This window comes from Salvelinus fontinalis, chromosome 27 (assembly GCF_029448725.1).
Source record: "Salvelinus fontinalis isolate EN_2023a chromosome 27, ASM2944872v1, whole genome shotgun sequence".
Taxonomy (NCBI): Eukaryota; Metazoa; Chordata; class Actinopteri; order Salmoniformes; family Salmonidae; genus Salvelinus; species Salvelinus fontinalis.
In genome coordinates, this window is record NC_074691.1 from 7,877,581 (window position 1) to 7,898,261 (window position 20,681).

General features: G+C 42.8%; 1 protein-coding gene across 7 annotated transcripts in view; it reads left to right on the forward strand.

The window, feature by feature from the left end:
* The window catches only part of myo6a (myosin VIa), a 90,070-nt gene that overhangs the window by 45,857 nt on the left and 23,532 nt on the right, over positions 1-20,681 (forward strand). For all 7 annotated transcript variants that reach the window (XM_055884540.1, XM_055884541.1, XM_055884538.1 and 4 more), the window contains exons 13-25: positions 1,355-1,512; positions 1,771-1,862; positions 3,222-3,294; positions 9,860-9,987; positions 10,173-10,268; positions 10,571-10,741; positions 12,854-12,892; positions 13,186-13,279; positions 14,164-14,294; positions 14,426-14,503; positions 14,969-15,098; positions 16,334-16,424; positions 16,970-17,120. In XM_055884540.1, the coding sequence (XP_055740515.1) occupies positions 1,355-1,512; positions 1,771-1,862; positions 3,222-3,294; positions 9,860-9,987; positions 10,173-10,268; positions 10,571-10,741; positions 12,854-12,892; positions 13,186-13,279; positions 14,164-14,294; positions 14,426-14,503; positions 14,969-15,098; positions 16,334-16,424; positions 16,970-17,120 (1,432 nt within the window). The remainder of the gene's footprint in view (positions 1-1,354; positions 1,513-1,770; positions 1,863-3,221; positions 3,295-9,859; positions 9,988-10,172; positions 10,269-10,570; positions 10,742-12,853; positions 12,893-13,185; positions 13,280-14,163; positions 14,295-14,425; positions 14,504-14,968; positions 15,099-16,333; positions 16,425-16,969; positions 17,121-20,681) is intronic.

Here is a 20,681-nt window from a genome sequence, read left to right on the forward strand (position 1 = left end):
AGTTTCTCACTGGCTGGAAGAATATAAATGAAACATGGTTTGTGGTTGAGAGAGGGCGAGAGAGGGCCCAGTTGTACTGAGAGCTTAAGGAGGCAAAGGTGTAAGACGAGGTGATGTGATGCTGGTATCATAATGGGGAGTTCTTGTCTTGTGGGATGTGCTAAATGGAGATTCACAGGGGGGGACGAGATAATGGATAAGTCCTGCCCAAAGAGTTTGTGTGTAGGTGTGAGGGATGGAGGGGAAGGTGTGTGTGTGTGTGTGTGTGTGAGGAGAATCTCTAAATCAACTCTCACTTCAAGACATTAGAGGTGGCTTTTGGACATAGCAGTTCTCTAAGTACTTAATGGCTAAGTGCTACTTGTACAGCATTATCCCGGTTCTCTCCAGCCTGAAAGGATCAACTTTAGAAGGAAAGTGTCACTTGCCACTTAATCACAATGATGCTTTTTGCCTCATGATTCATTTTACATCATCTTGATGTGACAAGTGACACTTTGCATCTTGAAGTCCAATGGCTTGAAAACTTGACATGCAAAACATTGTGGACTAATGAAGAAAAATACCGAAAGATAGTTTTTGAGTGGAGTTTTCCTTTTACGTGCATGACAAAGATACGTTTGAAGCGAAGGTGAAGCTTGACGAGGAACTTTTAAGTCCACGTGGTAGTCATGTTGTACATTTCACGCTCCCCTGCATTCTTAGCCCTCTCTCGGTGGCCTCGGATTATTCAGCTGAGCACTTGACCGCAGTCCGAGCTCTGGGGACGTCACAATACCTTCACAGAGCTGTGATGCTCATGCCTTCTCTCATTGTCATGGCTCCTTATCCCACCGCAATCACTCTTTCCCCAAGATGTCAATAACCCAATTATCCGCTTGGGAAACCAAGCAGACCCTCAGTATTTTTGCAGACCCACGGTGATGACTGCGTAGGATTATTTAAACTGACTCTGCCGCTGTTATGAATTGTAGGCTATTGATTACACCAGCCGTCATTGCTCAAGTCTCCGTCTCTGATGTATGCGTGTAGTTGCCTTAGTGCTATGTTTCTTTGCTGGTGACAAATCCAATTCCCCCATGGTAGATTTTAGATTAGATATACTTAAATTGACTTTGCATACAGAGAAGGCAAGTATTCAATTATAATATACAGTATGCTATTTAGCAGCTGCTGTTATCCAAAGCAACTGTCATGCTTGCATACATTTTAGATGTGGTTGGTCTTGGGAATCGAACCCCGCTATGCTGGTGTTGCAGAGTATGGTGCTCGCGAACGGAGCTACAGAGGACCAGTGCTAGAAGGAGGAACTATGTGCTCTCTCTCTCTCTCTCTCTCTCTCTCTCTCTCCTAGGGTGCCATTGAAAGTGGAGCAGGCAAACAATGCCCGGGACGCCCTGGCCAAGGCTGTGTACAGCCGGCTGTTTGACCACGTGGTCACCAGGGTCAACCAGTGCTTCCCCTTCGACTCCTCCGCCAACTTCATCGGGGTTCTGGATATCGCAGGCTTTGGTCTGTACCGCCTCTATGTGCAATGTCTACATGATATATGATAGCAGTAGTAAACGTTATTATCCCTCAGGCGGAAAATGGTTTTGCAGCCTAATTGTCCATTTAAAAACGACATCAAACAGACATTTCGCCACGGACATTATACACAACATAACGCAAACCACACATTGCACACGCATGCTAGAGTTCATTAGTCAGAGACAGTGGTGGTTTACAGCCGAAGTGTTTTTTTTAATGTCTTTTCATTTCCTCTTCCAGAGTACTTTGAACACAACAGCTTTGAGCAGTTCTGCATCAACTACTGTAACGAGAAGCTGCAGCAGTTCTTCAACGAGCGCATCCTGAAAGAGGTGAGCGCCTCTTCCACTGTCTGTAGACCCCGATGCCGACTCTCTCCTTGGTTGACATCCCAGCTGTCCAAGAGCTCGATCTCAAGTTGCCCTTTCTGTGATTCCTACTGTGATTCCTACCGTCCTATCTCCTTGCCTCCTCCTCAACTGTGTTCGAGGGGAATGACCCTCCCATTGGGTCCTTCTCCAACGCATCCTGAGAAGGAGAGCAGATGCGAGACATCTAGGAAAGATGAACTGAGGATGAGGCCAGATGTTTGCAACAAGCAAAAGGAAACCTTGATATTTCTAAGATTAGTGAACTTTGCTAACGTAATGTATTATTGCTAGATAGCTATAATGGACAAAGCTTCTGCCCTCAGACTTTATTTGAATACATTTGAGGCTTTGTTCTCTATTCTAATGAGGCCAATCTTATATACACTACCGTTCAAAAGTTTGGGGACACTTGAAAATGTCCTTATTTTTGAAAGAAAAGCTTTTTTTTTATTTTTTTTTATTTTTATAAATAACATCTAATTGATCAGAAATAGTGTAGACATTGTTAATGTTGTAAATTACTATACTGTAGCTGGAAACGGCAGATTTTTAATGGAATATCTACATAGGCATACAGAGGCCCATTTTCAGCAACCATCACCCCTGTGATCCAATGACACGTTGTGTTAGCTAATCCAAGTTTATCATTTCAAAAAGCTAATTGATCATGAGTAAACCCTTTTGCAATTATGTTAGCACAGGTGAAAACTGTGGTTCTGATTAAAGAAGCAATACAACTGGCCTTCTTTAGACTAGTTGAGTATATGGAGCATCAGCATTTGTGGTTTCGATTACAGGCTCAAAATGGCCAGAAACAAAGAACCTTCTTCTGAAACTCGTCAGTCTATTTTTGTTCTGAGAAATGAAGGCTATTCCATGCGAGAAACTGAAGATCTCACATAACGCTGTGTACTACTTGCCTGAACAGTTTTCAGCTGTGCTAACATAATTGCAAAAGTTTTTTTTAATGATCAATTATCCTTTTGAAATGATAAACTTGGATTAGCTAACACAACGTGCCATTGGAACACAGGAGTGATGGTTGCTGATAATGGGTCTGTACGCCTATGTAGGGTCCCAAAATCAGCCGTTTCCAGCTACAATAGTCATTTACAACATTAACAATGTCTACACTGTATTTATGACCAATTTGTTATTTTAATTGACAAAAAAATTGCTTTTCTTTCAAAAACAAGGACATTTCTAAGTGACCCCAAACTTTTGAACGGTAGTGTAAGTAAACAGACTTTATTTTCTGAATGTCATTATAAATGACATTACCGATGCTTGTTATTGGAACCGTTCTGTTTTGAATTCTAGGAACAAGAGCTGTATCAGAAGGAGGGTCTTGGAGTAAATGAGGTCCATTATGTCGACAATCAGGACTGCATAGGTTTGTCTCGTCTTCGTATCATTACATGCACATCGTTTGACACACACAGTCTCCTCCGCCTAGTTTCCAGTGTTTTTCCCCTGTTTTTTCCCCAATGTTGCCGTTCAATATTCTTCTGACTGGAGATCGGTTTTGGCTTCCGTATGTGTGGGAAGGTGGAATAGCTGTTTTCTCTGAGAGAGGTTACGCTTTTGAGCACACTACTCTTGACCCTGACCCTAAGTTATGTTTCATGGTCAACAGAAATGAAGCAATTGATGGGAGGTAGATTGATTATGTTGCAGAGCACACCTAAACCCCTCTGTTTGAGATGTGTGGGGTACGGCGGCAGGATACCAGAGTGGAATGGAGGTGACCGGGGTTAACGCTAGATAGAATTGGGTCTGCGTTTAAGAGAAGAAGCTGTTGGCGCAAGCATGCCCTGTAGACTCACTCTCTGAGAACAGACATTTTACTTTCTGTTCCATCAAATAGGGTTGGGCGTTTATAGCCAAAATATATCACTATTTCACTTTTTTTTTGTAGTTATGTTTTTTAATAGAACAGGTTATACATTTGCTTTAAGTAGTGCATGACCTTAGCATGGCAACACATACATTGATTTCAATGGGTCTTTCTCAATACTGGTTGTTTTATACTGTTAAATCAAACTTCAAACAAATGTAATTTTCATATGTCTGCATTTCTTGCTCTCGTTTTGAGATCATGTCCACAGTGCCACGAACGGCTGCATGATATGGGCAAAAAACGGAGGCCTTATTTTTAAACAAATGTTGCTATTGCTATTTGACTTGGGATTTAGATCAAAATTCATGGGTGAACTGTTGGAATCATGAAAATATATAATTATTTAAATTCTAGAGTTATAATAATGGACACTTTGAATAGTGTTAGACATGAAAAAGCCTGGGAGTTATTGTGACAGGTTAGGCAGTGTTGGTCAGTGTTTCCCATCGGACCCTAATTAGATGTTAGCTACGTTAATGTTTTCTCTTACTTGATCTAATGAAAATATGCATGCTTTGCCTATTCCTGTCTGATTTAGACGATACTGTTGCACAAACAAAATGCTTACTGGTACCTGGCTGTATTAGCTAGTTACGTTTTCTCTGTCTCAGTAAATGTATTAGCTAGCTAGCTTACTTGCGATTAGCAGCTAACACGATTTATTTTAGCCACAACTTATTTTAAATATATTTTTTTAAACCTTTATTTAACTAGGCAAGTCAATACGAACAAATTCTTATTTTCATTGAAGGCCTAGGAACAGTGAGTTAACTGCCTTGTTCAGGGGCAGAACGACAAATATTTTTACCTTGTCAGCTCGGGGATTCGATCTGGTAACCTTTCGATTACTAGTCCAACACTAGTCACTAGGTTATCTGCCGCCACTTGCTAATAAACGACAAATGAACTGTTTGCACACAGTAAGATACACAAACTAATAGTGTAATTATAGATTCCTTGTGGATTTATATTAAGATGCAAAGTGGAAAGCAGCCTCGTTGTCAACACTTTGTTGCATCCGCTGCATTGACCATGCAGACTAAAGACAAGTGGTCTCGCGGTCCAAGCAACGACTGCGCTCCTTGAGTGACTAGGGGCGGGGAAAGTGAGAGGGGGAGACAGACGACTCAAGTAGCGGAGTGAACTATACAAACTGACACGTTACACATAACACACGCACGCTACACACACGTACACATGGATTTTGTGTTGATATGTGATAGTAGAGTAGGGGCCTGAGGGCAGACACTTAATGTGTTTTGAAAAGTGTTATGTGATATTTGTAGTTGTATCTAACTGCCTTATTAATGTTGCTGGATCCCAGGAAGGCAGCAGCTAATGGGAATCCCTAATAAATACGCCACACTGCCATGTTTATTTTATCACATTTAGCAAACCAAACATTGAAATACCGCTGTAGAAGGTAAAGTAAAAACCCAAACCGGTCCGTGCGTCAATACCGATGTCAAATTCTATTGGTCACATATTTAGCGAATGTTATTGCGGGTGTAGCAAAATGTTTGTTTTCTAGCTCCGACAGTGTAGTAGTATCTAACAGTTCACAACAAAACACACTAATCTAAAAGTAACAGAATGGAATTAAGAAATAACGGGGGTGTGTGTCAATGTAAATAGTCCGGGTGGCCATTTGATTAATTGTTCAGCAGTCTTATGGCTTGGGGGTAGAAGCTGTTAAGGAGCCTTTTGGTTCTAGACTTGGTGCTCCGGTACCTCTTGCTGTGCGGTAGCAGAGAGAAGTCTTATATGGGTGACTGGAGTCTTTGACACTTTTCCCCTGGCACTCATTGTCAGTAACGTGTGCACCGAGGAACTTGAAATTTTCCACCTTCGCCACTGCAGTCCTGTCGACGTGGATCTATTGCGCTAGAATGCCCGTGCTTTTGCAGCATTTCCAAATCCTATGTACAAAAGGGTGCTGTAATTTCTAAATGGTTCACCCGATATGGATGAAAATACCTTCAAATTAAAGCCGACAGTCTGCACTTCATAGTTGTTTGTATCATTTCAAATCCGAAGTGCTGGAGTACAGAGACGAAGCAACAAAAAATGGGTCATTGTCCCAATACTTTTGGAGCTCACTGTATCTCTTACACCTTCAGTGCAGTGTTTCCGCTGGAATCATTTAGCTGTGGTGTTGCGCCACGGCAACATCATTGCCCCACAACAAAAACATATGGAACATGAAAGGCGCACTTTCATGTTCTACTTTGAAGATGCTAGAACAGTACACATTGACTTTTCCTCTGCAAACAAAAGGACTAATATATTACAGTATATCTATTGACCTAGTCGGCTTGTTGTGCGTTCTACGCAAGATAAATATTCCTCAAGGCGCATTCAAGTTGCAAGTGCCATAGGGAGGGAAACATGCATTCTGTCAATCAAGGCACAACAATTCATAAAGCAATCTCGGGGACAACAGCGGTTTTAATGGCCTTTGTTAAAAAGAGGGGGATCCCAGCTTTGTATTTATTATTGATCCCCATTAGCTACTGCGAAGGCAGCAGTTACTCTTCCTGGGGTCCAGCAAAAATGAAGGCAGTAATATACATTAGAATACCATTTTTAAACATTTAAAATACATTTTACAACACATTTCACAATACATTAAGTGTTTGCCCTCCGGCCACTACTCTACTAACCACAACACACAATTCAGGTGTGTGTCTGTCCTCACTGTTCCATAAGGTGTAATCTGATTTGACTGCTTATGTGAGTTACTTGACGTGGAATAGATTTACATGTAGTGCTGTGCACCTCCCATAGTCCGTTTTGGACTTGGGGACTGCAAAGAGACCTCTGGTGGCATGTCTTGTGGGTTATGCATGGGTGTCCGAGCTGTGTGCTAGTAGGGCTGGGCGGTATACCGTATTTTACGATATACCGGTATTGATGCATGGACCAGTTTGGGTTTTTACTTTACCTTCTGTAATGGTATTTGAATGTTTGGCTTGTTACCAGTGATACCAGTGATGGTGTAGACCTAAATCAGCATGTTTGTGCAACAGTACCTTCTAAATCAAAGAGAAATACAAGAAGCATTAATATGTTAGCTACATGAAGTAGCTAAGAGAAACATACAATGTAGCCAAAGATTATAGGGTCCCCTTGGAAACAATTATCAACACTTTGGATCCAATCACAATAACTCCTCCCTGGCATTTTCATTCATTTTCATGTCAAACGACATTATTCAATGTGCCCACTATCATATTCTAACTTTATAATTTGAATGATCATTCTATTTCCAAGATTCCAACATTGCACCTAAGTGTTTTGCTCTAAATCATAAGTCAAATCGCAAATCAATTATTTTCTTTTTAATTCACCTTTATTTAACTATGTAGGCCAGTTGAACAAGTTCTCATTTACAACTGCGACCTGGCCAAGATAAAGCAAAGCAGTGCGACAAAAACTACAACAACACGTACAGTCAATAACACAATAGAAAAGTCTATATACAGTGTGTGCAAATGAGGTAAGGAGGTTAGACAATCAATAGGCCAATCGTGGCGAAGTAATTACAATTTATCAATTTACACTGGGGTGATATGTGCAGATTAGGATGTGCAAGTAGGAATACTGGTGTGCATAAGATCAGAAAACAAAAACAAATATGGGGATGCTGTTGGTTGGATGGGCTATTTACAGATGGGCTGTGTACAGCGATCGGTAAGCTGCTCTGACAGCTGATGCTTAAAGTTAGTGAGGGAGAAATAAGTCTCCAACTTCAGTGATTTTTGCAATTCTTTCCAGTCATTGGCAGCAGAGAACTGGAAGGAAAGGTTGCCGAAGGAGGTGTTGGCTTTGGGGATAACCAGTGAAACCAACATGCTTATTTAAGATGGTAAGGAAAGCACTTTTTAAAGAACAGCTTGGCATCCTCTACTGACCGGATGAGGTCAATGTCCTTCCAGGATTCCCGGGCCAGGTCGATTTAGAAGTGTTTTAGGGAGCGTTTGACAGTGATGAGGGGTGGTCTTTTGACCACGGACGCAGGCCGTGATCGCTGAGATCCTGGTTGAAAACAGCAGAGGTGTATTTAGAGGGCAAGTTGGTCAGGATGATATCTATGAGGGTGCCCATGTTTACGGATTTGGGGTTGTACCTCGTAGGTTCCTTGATAATTTGTGTGAGATTGAGGGTATCTAGCTTAGATTGTAGGATGGCTGGGGTGTTAAGCATATCACAATTTAGGTCACCTAGCAGTACGAACTCTGACGATAGATGGGGGGACAATCAATTCACATATGGTGTCCAGTGCACAGCTGGGAGCTGAGGGGGTTCAATAACGAGCGGCAACAGTGAGGGACTTATTTCTGGAGAGATGGATCTTTAAAAGTAGAAGCTCGAACTGTTTGGGTATAGACCTGGATAGTATGACAGAACTCTGCAGGTTATCTCTACAGTAGATTGCAACAGCACTAACTTTCTTGCCACCCATTCTGAAACTGACTGCAGCTCTTAAGTGTTGCAGTGATTTCACACACTGTCGTAGATGACGTGTTGAGTCATCCGCATACATCACACAGGCTTCACTCCGAGCCAGTGGCGGTCGTTAGTAAAGATTGAAAAAAGTAAAGGGCCTAGACAGCTGCCCTGGGGAATGCCTCATTCTACCTGGATTATGTTAGAGAGGCTACCATTAAAGAGCACCATATGTGTTCTGTTAGACGGCTAACTCTCAATCCACATTATCTCAAGCCATAACAAAACAGCTCTCACAATCTTTTTATTATCAATTTCTCTCAGCCAATCATCATTATTTGTAAGTGCCATGCCCTTCCCAAAAGTGTGCTGAAAGTCTGTTAATTTAGTTACTGTGAAATAGCATTGTATCTGGTCCAACACCATGTAATTTTCTTAATGGTTGCATGCATATTAGTAACTGGAGTAAGCAATTTAATAAATTTGTCAAGTGCAGTGTCTTGTGGCTCCCCATTACACACCACAGACCAGCAAATATTATTTACATATTATTATTATTACATATTAACATATACATATTATTTACATAGGACCTCTTATACACAATATTAGGTCCAGTCTTTGGTTACCATGTTACCGCTCAACAATTTGCAGTGGGTGAAAAGGGGAGAGTGGGGCTAAATGTAACACGAGTCAATTGTAGGTTGACTTGGGGTTAAACACCAACCTACCTTTAAATAAATTAATATTTGTGAGTGACTTAACTTGTGATGAGACGGATTACATTTTTTGTTCAGCATGAGTAGTGGCAACCGGGGATGTGTTGGGGGGGGTGACATGAAGCTGACTAGGTGAAAAATGTGTCGACGTGCCCTTGAGCAAGGCACTTAACCCTAGTTGCTACTATAAGTCACCCTGGATAAGAACGTCTGCTAAATGACTGAAATATACATGTGGTAAGTGGTTTCTGTGAGATACAAGCTGGGGGCGTGTTACCCCAAGTTGCCTTAACATATATTATACTATATTATAGATTTACTGCGTTTATTCAAGTTCATCAACAATAAGATGCTAACAAATTAAATAATCGCATTTGGGATCTAGCTAATGATTAGTTCAATAGGGGAAATGCAGATGGGCAACCCCATGCTTCAGCCATTTTATTTATAGCCACTATGTTGCTATCAGATGGGCTACAGGTAATTGCTAAAAGCAGACCTGAGATGGATACATAGAGATGTATGTGTATATATATGCATGGTACTATATGTAAAAATTATTATAACTACCGGTAATCATTTTACCAATATCTTATTGGGCTCATTTTGGGGGCTGGAAATTATATTTTATGTTGAGGCGGCATCATTTTATTTTAATACATTTTGTAGTAGAATGTCCTTTTTAAAAAGTCACAAGAACTGAGGTTCTCAGTCCTTCTACATAGAAGTGGCCCTGGGCATGGCCGAACTACCGCATTTGGTAATCCAGCCCTGGGCTATACATAGACTAAACCCCTAATGAAATACAAGAAGCAACAGTATAGGTCAAACTGATAGATGAATGGATTTAGTCATTTTGGATACCTTGACCTTTTGACCTCTGTTTACAGACCTTGTGGAGGCCAAGCTGGTCGGCATCCTGGACATCCTGGATGAAGAGAATCGTCTACCTCAGCCAAGCGACCAGCACTTTGCAGAGACTGTACACAGCAAGCACAAGAACCACTTCCGACTGACCGTGAGTTTTAACATTAATCAGGATTCATGTCCTTTCTGTCTGTTATAGGCAGTGCACGCGTGTGCATTTTAGCGTTTGTAAAGTCATTTGTGTTTCTTTCTTTAAGCCATTTGAAAGGTCATGCTTCAGTGGCTGTATTTGTGTTTCACTTATTTAAAATGGATGGTGTGTGATGCATCCCTCAGGTGCCCAGGAAATCCAAGCTGCAAGTCCACAGGAACGTGAGGGATGACGAGGGATTCATTGTCAGACACTTTGCAGGAGCGGTGTGCTATGAGACGGTATGTTCAGGTTCACACACAATTACTCAGCATAATGTCTGAAGGCAAAAAAACATTACACCTTTTTTTATGATTTTTATCATGTATATTTGTTATCCACCATATCCTTGTGGTAGGCCTATACTGCAGCATCTCCAACCAAACATTCTCCTGCTTTGAAACCTGCACAAAACCCAGCAGGTGGAACTCAAAGCATGTTTATTTTTATTTAAGTGCCCCACTTATCTTCCCAAGCAGAGTAGCCTTTTTCTGAACGGGGTACTTCTGCGTCTTCAAGGTTTTACATTTTCTCTGAATTGCAGACCAAGTTTGTGGAGAAGAACAATGACGCGCTGCACATGTCCCTGGAGTGCCTGGTGAGTGAGTCTAAAGACCGGTTTATCCGGGATCTCTTTGAGAACTCCAACAACGCCAAGGACTCTAAACAGAAGGCCGGCAAACTCAGCTTCATCAGCGTCGGCAACAAATTCAAGGTGAGGACGAATGTTAATCCCACGCTTTTTGTTACCACGCTTTTTATGACCACACTTCTTATGCTGCTTAACATGGTAGGTATCCCAAATGGCACCTCATTCCCCATATAGTGCACTACTTTTGACCAGGGCCCATAGGGCTCTGGTCAAAAGTAATGCACCATATAGGGAATAGGGTGCCATTTGGGATGCACCCACCGTTGCCTATGTTCATGTATGTTAATCCTGTGTTTTATAGGCAAAACGGTAGCATCAAGGCTATACGTTTACTTTATGGTCATAACAGTCATGTCCTTCCTTACTCTATGCTAGGTGATATTGATCCTGTGAGAAGTGTTGTTATTATATTCATAATTATTATTATTAAGTGAAATCCGAGGGAGATATTTAGTCATGTTAATAGGCAGTTCTTGTTAGCTGTCACGGAACTACACTGCACCTAGACAGTGGAGAGAAGCAGAAAGGTTAAGAGCACAAAGAGCGTTGCAAAAAAGTTATTGCAATTTTAAGAGGGTTTGAACAGGGTTCTCGGTTGCATAATGTGTTTTGATGGTGTTGTCTGATTGGATCTACCTTTCGTTTAGTTTCCACAGAGTTCATGTTCTCTATCCTGTTACCTGTGGTGTTCTTCCTAATGCCTCTCCCTCCCACTGTTCCGCCTCCCTTTCTGCTCTGTTCTTCATTCCTCCTCCTTCTGTGTCTCCGTCCTTTGCCTATCCCCCCCCCCCCCCATCATAGCTGTGATTTTAAAGTTGTGTAGCGAGAGGGAGAAATACAGACAGGAAAAGCAGAAACGTAGGGGAGGGGGGGGGGGTTTAAATCAATCGTGATGACTCGTAGAAACAGCCAGGGAAATAAGGTAACTCGTCTTGTGCTGTTGTGTGTGACGAATCCCACAATGCATCAGTGAATAATCCAGCTAACCGCTTCCAGCCACCCCCTGTCCCCTCCCTCCCCAGTCTTGTCTCTGTGCTGCCTCCCTCCATAATTTGTCCCCTGCAACACAACACGCATACTTTGGGTTTGAATCTGAATTCAGCCCATGGCAAACACTTGCTAATGATATCTGGATGTTGGCAGCTTTCAATTCCAATTAATTGAAATGTTATTCATATCAGTATTGCCCAGTGTAGTGTCAATAATTTTGCAACTTGTTATAGACCACAGCAAGATCCATAGCTTGTAGGATCAGATCAGTCTTTACTGACAGGATCAATGACCATCGATCCAATTACGATGCCACATTGAAATTCTGACAAGTACAAGACTTATGTGCATTCCAGTTGGCAGTTTCACTCAATATGACTGCCTGCCAAGCAGCTACTGTAAATATTAAGCAGCTACTGTAAATATTATGCGGCTACTGTAAATAAGGCAGCTACTTTAGAAATAGTGATATAGATCAGAAGTCTTTGAGCTTGACTCGGGCCTGATCATTGATGCAGGTTAGTACCTCTCTGTTCTCAGCGTAACAAGGTGAGATAGAAAGTGTTAGCAGCTGAATATATGAGATGTGCGATCCTGCCGGGTATATGAATATTAATGTCCCACTGGTGGTCCCTAGAGCAATCAGTCTGTTAAACACAGCTCTTTGCAGACTAGGGTTGCAAAATTCCCAGGTTTTCCAGAAATACTGGTTGGATAATTCCTGAAACACAGGAATTAATTTGAACTGGGATTTCTGGGAAACCTGGACCAGTTGGGAAAATTACAGGGGATTTGCAACAAGAGCTCTAGAACAGTGACCGAGAGGGGCCAGCAAGCGGATATCTGTATGTCTGTCTGCCATCCCACAATGCACGGTTAGTCGGCTACCATGCGTTCCTCCGTCTGTCTGTTTTTCTGTTCCTGTGGTCCTACCGGGGTTGTATTTGGACCTGTTTGCATGAATGACATTAAAACAATCTCTTTTTGTTTTAGTTTCAATGCGCTTCAACAATAAAACGTGTGCCTTTCACGGCTGTACTGTTGATTTGAGTTTTGGACAGGTGTGCTGGAGGCAGAGAGCGAGCGAGCAAGTACCCTTAGTAAGCATGTGTTCATGTTGTTAGACTAGACAGGCCTGTCTGTGTCACTAAACAAAGATTTTCTTTTCTACTTTTACCTCGACAGACCCAGCTGAACATTCTACTGGAGAAGCTTCGCAGCACGGTTAGTATTTACTACAGTGCTAAACGATTTACTGCTTCACCCCACTCACAGGGCATCTAACTTGAGTTGAGATCGGGTCTCCTATAATATAACTTTATCGATCTCCCAGGGAAATGTTTTCTTTTGTAAGTCTGAGGCCTACGCCGATGTCCAACCAATCTGGGTCACCAATGAAGTGCGCTGTGGCCTTCTTCAGTGTGGCTTTTATCAGGGCTAACAGCTTGAAATTGCATATAGAACACTTCAATTGAATAGGGTCTTTATGGCTAACAGCCTGATCGCCCCCCCCCCAGGGCTCCAGTTTCATCCGCTGTATCAAGCCCAATCTGAAGATGGTTAGCCACCAGTTTGAAGGGGCCCAGATCCTCTCCCAGCTGCAGTGCTCAGGTCAGTGTGTATATATATAGTTCTAAAGAGAAGGATTAATCAACTTGGCACCTTATTCCTTGTGGGTCCTGGTCAAAAGTAGTGCACTAAAGAGAATAGGGTGCCATTTAACACACACTCTACATTGGTGATGGATGAAGTGAAGTTTCCCCACCGTACTGTAAAGCGTTAATTATTCATTTGTTTATATTTAACTTGCGTACAACTACACTGGGAGACATGACTACAGATGTGGATTTTGAATCTGCCTAAAAGCGATCAAATGCAAAATGACCAGTGTGATTTACATGCCTTTATTGAAAACTCCCGCTGGGGACAACGGCCAAGAGCTGTTCTACTTCTACTGTTTTCTGAACTTTTCTCTTTCTCGGACCTTTAAACTAAAGGCTGCTAGGCAAATTAATTGTCCCATTCTCCTGGTCAATTTGCGTACTGCATTTGACATGCTTTTCTTCTGTATCCTTGGAGATGCCAGATTATATATTTTGTTAATCTACACAAACTCGTTAGTGATCCCACAGATAAAGGGAGAGACTATGCGCCAGTTCTCTGAGTTTAAATACAAATGGTAGTGCATTAACTATACTGAGTGGAGTCAACAAATGTTAGTTTGAAACATTGGAAGAATGAATGTGTGTTAAAATTGACCTCTGACTGAACAGGAGAAGATTGAAGCTTTAACTATGGTTTTACAATAAATATATGTTTGAAATGGTATGTCACTCCTCAACTTGTGATGTAATATTTGATCCTTTAAGGTTATTTGATGATATCATTCGATTTCTTTTTTCTCCCTTCGACAATAAATCTACCGTTAGTTACAAGTGCCAAGATGTTGAGTTCTCTCTTTGGGCTGGAGTGACCCTGTGTCTGTCTGTGTGTAGGAATGGTGTCTGTGCTAGATCTCATGCAGGGAGGCTTCCCCTCCAGAGCGCCATTCCATGAGCTCTACAACATGTACAAGCAGTACATGCCTGCCAAGCTGACTCGCCTTGACCCAAGGCTCTTCTGCAAGGTCAGCGCCTCATGGCGCTCACACACACACACACACACAAACACACACACGAGCCCTGCTCTGGGCTCCTCTACAAACACAGTTTGACGTGTTGATATGACATGTATTGACTTCTTGTCTTTGCGCTGCAGGCTTTATTCAAAGCGCTGGGTCTGAACGAGAACGACTACAAGTTTGGGCTGACCAGAGTGTTCTTCAGACCTGGGAAGGTGAGAACTCCATGAGCTGTCTCTGTGCTGTTGTCATTGTGCTGGTTCTCATCATTACAATGTTCCTCTGACTGAATGGACTTCAAAGGAAGCAGCATTAGTCATTTTACTGGGATTTTGATAATAAACCATCTAACACTGTGGGTATTAATTTCTGCACCAGATGAATTAGTCAGTGACGTTAAATGTGCGATTTGGCATTTCACATTGAAGCTCTGTAGTTTGGCGCGTATGAGTAAATCAATATGTTATCCTCTATTGACCCTGACCAGACAGGAACTGCTGTTATGGCTTTAAATGAATATATCCACCCGCTATTGTCATGTCCGCTGAGCAGGGAACATCCGCATACTGATGGCTGTTTTAGAGGGGAAAGTGCCTTTGACTGCTCTGTTCTCTCTCTCTCTCCTCTCTCCTCACCCGTGTCTGTCTCACTCCTCTTTCCTCCATCCATCCTCACCTCAGTTTAAGGAGTTTGATCAGATCATGAAGTCCGACCCAGACCACCTGGCAGAGCTGGTCAAGAAGGTCAACCAGTGGCTCATCTGCAGCCGCTGGAAGAAGGTCCAGTGGTGTTCCCTCTCTGTCATCAAATGTGAGTAACATCCTGCTACCTACCACATCACCATTATACACCAGGGCCTGTATTCTCAAAGCGTCTCCGAGTAGGAGTGCTTATCTAGGGTCAGTTTCCCCAATTAAGTCATAATGAATACAATTATATGGACAGGGGGGGGGGGACCTGATCCTAGATCAGCTCGCCTATGCTGATATGCTTTGTGAACACGTGTTTTAGGAGACAAATGGTATAAAGTGATTTGCACCAGTTGCTCCAACCATAAAACGCCAACTGGCTCTGGCCATCTGTTTTGTGTGGCGATGTCCTCTGATATAATCAGACCGCCTCATAAAACAGTCATTTTAAACCTCTTCATCTTGGACCAAGGTATTGCTATTTCCTCCATTACTCTAACGTGCTGTGGGGACGTGTTGGCAGACCGTTCACCTCAGTCCTTCAGGGTATGATCTATTACCTGCCCAGACAGTATACACTGTCTGAGTGTACAAAACATGAGGAACACCTGCTCTTTCTGTGACATGGACTGACAAGGTGAATTTAATCAGTGTAAATGAAGGGGAGGAGACAGGTTAAAGAAGGATTTTTAAGCCTTGAGACATGGATTGTGTATGTGTGTCATTCAGAGGGTGAATGGACAACACAAAATGTAAGTGCCTTAGAACTGGGAAGTAGGTGCCAGGCGCACTGATTTGAGTGTGTCAAGAACTGCACCGCTGCTGGCTTTTTCAAGCTCAACAGTTTTCCCGTGTGTGTCAAGAATGGTCCACCACCCGACCAACATCCAACTTGACAAAACTCTGGGAGTCATTGGAGTCAACATGGGCCAACATCCCTGTGGAATGCTTTCGACACCTTGTAGAGTCCATGCCCTGACGAATTGAGTCTTCTGAGTGCAAAAAGTGGATGCTACTCAATATTACACTCTGTGGTTGTGTCCCAAATGGCACCCCTATCCCCTAAGTAGTGCATAGGGCTCTGGTCAAAAGTTGTGCACTAATAAGGGAATAGGGTGCTATTTGGAACATACACTCAGTCACACATAGTCTTTGACCCATTGGGTTTACCTCCTCACTGAGGCAACATTTCCATGTCGTATGCTCTTTCTGTGTGAATTACCACTGGCGTGTACTGTGCAGCGTGTCCCCTGTATTCATTTAGCAGCGGTGCGCCACATGTCTGGTCTCTCATTGTCATCCTCTCTTTCCTTTCTCTTTCTCTCCTCTCTTTCTCCCGCTCCACGTCTCCCGCAGTGAGGAATAAGATGATGTACCGCGCCAGTGCCTGCATCAAGATGCAGAAGACGGTGCGCATGTGGCTGTGCAGGAGGAAGCACAAGCCCCGGTGGGTATCCTCTAATACCTCCCTCTTCCTCGTTTATACTGCACTTTCACAGCTCAGGGGTGCCAGGCTGCTTAGCACATGATGCATGCATCTCCACAGAGACGGTCTTATCTGTACCAGCTGGTGCCACAAGACTGTCTTATTACCTTTTGTAAAGCTCCAGGAGATCTGTACTGATTACCACAGAGCCCGGTTGCATAAAACACCTTAAGTTCATTTTCCTCTTTTCTTTTCCCTTTAATTGTCCTTAACTTTAGGTCAGTTGCACCAAACATTTTAAGGTGAAATTTCTGCCATACATGCCTTCAAACTACCGTAAAACCCCTTAAGTATGCCCGTACCTAAGGAGATATTTGAGGGGCTATATGCAATGCCCTTAAACAATTCCCTTAGGTAGGGGAACATTATTCCTTAAGGTAAACCCTAAAGATGTTTTATACAACCAGGCCCAGAGCCTCTAGGCCAGTGCGATAGGGGTTACTATGCGATTTTTGTAATTATTTGAAAACCAACTGTCTTCGACTAACTGTGTGTGTATGGTACAGGATCGATGGGCTGGTGAAGGTTCGTAGCCTGAAGAACAGGATGGATAAGTTCAACGAGGTTATCGCCGGCCTGAAGGAGGGTAAACAGGAGATGAGCAAGCAGATCCAGGAGCTGGATGCCTCCATCAACGCAACCATGATCAACATCAAGGTCTGTGAGATGATACCCCCAGCCTTGTAACCTCTCTGAGTTCTATGAAATGCTTTTTTTAGTCAAACTTCTACATAACCCCTTTCTCCTCTTGTCTATGAATCCAAAAACACAAGTCTATTTCGTCAAGTTAGTTGAAACTCTCTATTTCCAAATAAATGATTTCTCCACGTTCGACATTGAAGACCTCTATACAACTCCTTCTTTCTCCTCTTGTCAGTTCTCTAAGAAACCAAAAACGAGTCTGTTTTAAGTTTGGTAAAGGGAGATCAGACATCAGACATGTTCGTTCACCTTTCTTTGTTTCATCATTCCTTCTTTGAATGTCAAACTTCTATCCAAATGCTCCTGTCCAAAAATAGTATTTTGTCAAGATATTTCATAATTCATTATATCTCTACATTCAACATTTTGTTTTCTGAATGTCGTTACGCCAGTATGTGCATGGAATCCGCTCAGCGTCAAAGACTTGTCCCAAACAGCACCCTGTTCCCTGTAGTGTGCGCTACTTTTGACCGTCCCTGGTCAAAAGTAGTCCACTATGCAGGAAATAGGGTGTGGTTTGGGATGCAAGCATAGCGCTTATATAACACATTCATCCCAGTGTGGAATATTTAACACATGGTGGATAGTTGGAGGGAAGCTCTACCTGTTAATAATAGGCTTCAGCCAACCAGATGGTGTGCAATTATGTCAGGCTCAGTGTACAGACTATGAATTTTTGGGGAACCTCTAGGGAACCTTAAGACTTTTAAATGAAGGCAGCTTTGACTGCTGTAAATCATTCCCCTGTTATTCATTTTCTCTCATTTTGTGAGTCGTATGATACAGGGTTTGTTATTTATTCACAGGATCTGATGTTTTTTTTGGCAGCTATACTGTATATTTGAATCAGGCCTTCTCTCTGTCTCTGCCCGTTGGCATCGTGGCTTCTTTTTTTTTAACGATGGGAGATATTTTTCATCATAGCCAAGGCTGGATTTAATAGGATGCCTCAGTCCACGGGCTATGATCTGCATTTTGAGAAGAAATGTATCTTGTCTCAGAGAGCCATGTATATTACATTTTGACTTATTTTTTTGCATTGTTAGGGTTAATGATCAAATTGTATTAGTCACATGCGCCGAATACAACCGGTGTAGACCTTACAGTGAAATGCTTACTTACGAGCCCCTAGCCAACAATGCTGTACAAATTTAAAATCTTCGAAAGCCAAATTGACAAACAGATAACCGAGCATTTCAAATCCCACCGTACCTTCTCCACTATGCAATCTGGTTTCCGAGCTGGTCATGGGTGCACCTCAGCCACTCAAGGTCCTAAACGATATCATAACCGCCATCGATAAAAGCCAGTACTGTGCAGCCGTCTTCATCGACCTGGCCAAGGCTTTCGAATCAATCACCGCATTCTTATCGGCAGACTCAATAGTCTTGGCTTCTCAAATGACTCCCTCGCCTGGTTCACCAACTACTTCTCAGAGTTCAGTGTGTCAAATTGGAGAGCCTGTTGTCTGGACCTCTGGCAGTCTCTATGGGGGTGCCACAGGTTTCAATTCTCGGGCCGACTCTTTTCTCTGTATATGTCAATGATGTCTCTCTTGCTGCTGGTCATTCTCTGATCCACCTCTACGCAGACGACACCATTATGTATACGTCTGGCCCTTCTTTGGACACTGTGCTAACAAACCTCCAAACGAGCTTCAATGCAATACAACACTCCTTCCGTGGCCTCCAACTGCTTTTAAATGCTAGTAAAACTAAGTGCATGCTCTTCAACCGATTGCTGCCCGCACCCTCCCGATCGACTAGCATCACTACTCTGGACGGTTCTGACTTAGAATATGTGGACAACTACAAATACCTAGGTGTCTGGTTAGACTGTAAACTCTTCTTCCAGACTCACATTAAGCATCTCCAATCCAAAATTAAAACGAATCGGCTTCCTATTTTGCAACAAAGCATCCTTCACTCATGCTGCCAAACATACCCTCTTTAAAACTGACTATCCTACCGATCCTTGACTTCGGCGATGTCATTTACAAAATAGCCTCCAACACTCTACTCAGACTGCATCCAATTTGCCATCACAGTACGATCGGTTTTGTCACCAAAGCCCCATATACATCCACCACTACAACCTGTATGCTCTCGTTGGCTGGCCCTCGCTACATATTCGTCACCAAACCCACTGGATCCAGGTCATCTAAAAGTCTTTGCTAGGTAAAGCCCTGCCTTATCTCAGCTCACCGGTCACCATAGCAACACCCACCTGTAGCACGCGCTCCAGCAGGTATATTTCACTGGTCATCCCCAAAGCCAATACTTCCTTTGGCTGCCTTTCCTTCCAGTTCTCTGCTGCCAATGACTAGAACGAATTGCAAAAATCACTGATGCTGGAGACTTATCTCCTTCTCTAACTTTAAGCATCAGCTGTCAGAGCAGCTTACCGATCACTGTACCTGTACACAGCCAATCTGTAAATCGCACACCCAACTACCTCATCCCCATATTTTTACTTATCCTCTTGCTCTTTTGCACCCAAGTATCTCTACTTGCACATCTATCACTCCAGTGTTAATGCTAAATTGTAATTATTTCACCTCTCTGGCCTATTTATTGCGTTACCTTCCTACTCTTCTACATTTGCACACACTGTACATAGATTTTTCTATTGTGTTATTGACTGTACGTTTGTTTAACTGTTTTGTCGCTTTGCTTTATCTTGGCCAGGTCGCAGTTGTAAATGAGAACTTGTTCTCAACTGGCCTCCCTGGTTAAATAAATAAAAAGGAATAAGAAATAAAAGTAACAAGTAATTAAAGAGCAACAGTAAAATGAAAATAGACTATACTCAGGGTGGGTACCCAGTACAGAGTCAATGTGCGGGGGGGGGGGCACCGGTTAGTCGAGGTAATATGTACATGTAGGTAGAGTTATTAAAGTGACGATGCATAGATGATAACAACAGAGAGTAGCAGTGGTGTAAAAGAGGGGGCGGCAATGCAAATAGTCTGGTTATCCATTTGATTAGATGTTCAGGAGTCTTATGGCTTGGGGGTAGTAGCTGTTTAGAAGCCTCTTGGACCTAGACTTGGTGCTCCGGTACCGCTTGCCGTGCGGTAGCATAGAGAACAGCCTTTGACTAGGGTGGCTGGAGTCTTTGACAATATTTAGGACCTTCCTCTGACACCGCCTGGTATAGAGTTCTTGGATGGCAGGAAGCTTTGCCCCGGTGACGTACTGGGCCATACGCACTACCCTCTGTAGTGCCTTGCGGTCAGAGACCGAGCAGTTGCCATACCAGGCATTGATGCAACCAGTCAGGATGCTCTCGATTGTGCAGCTATAGAACCTTTTGAGGATCTGAGGACCCATGCCAAACCTTTTCAGTCTCCTGAAGAGGAATAGGTTTTGTCGTACCCTCATCACAACTGTCTTTGTGTGTTTGGACCATGTTAGTTTGTTGATGTGGACACAAAGGAACTTGAAGCTCTCAACCTGCTCCACAACAGCCCCTTCGATGAGAATGGGTGCGTGCTCGGTCCTCTTTTTCCTGTAG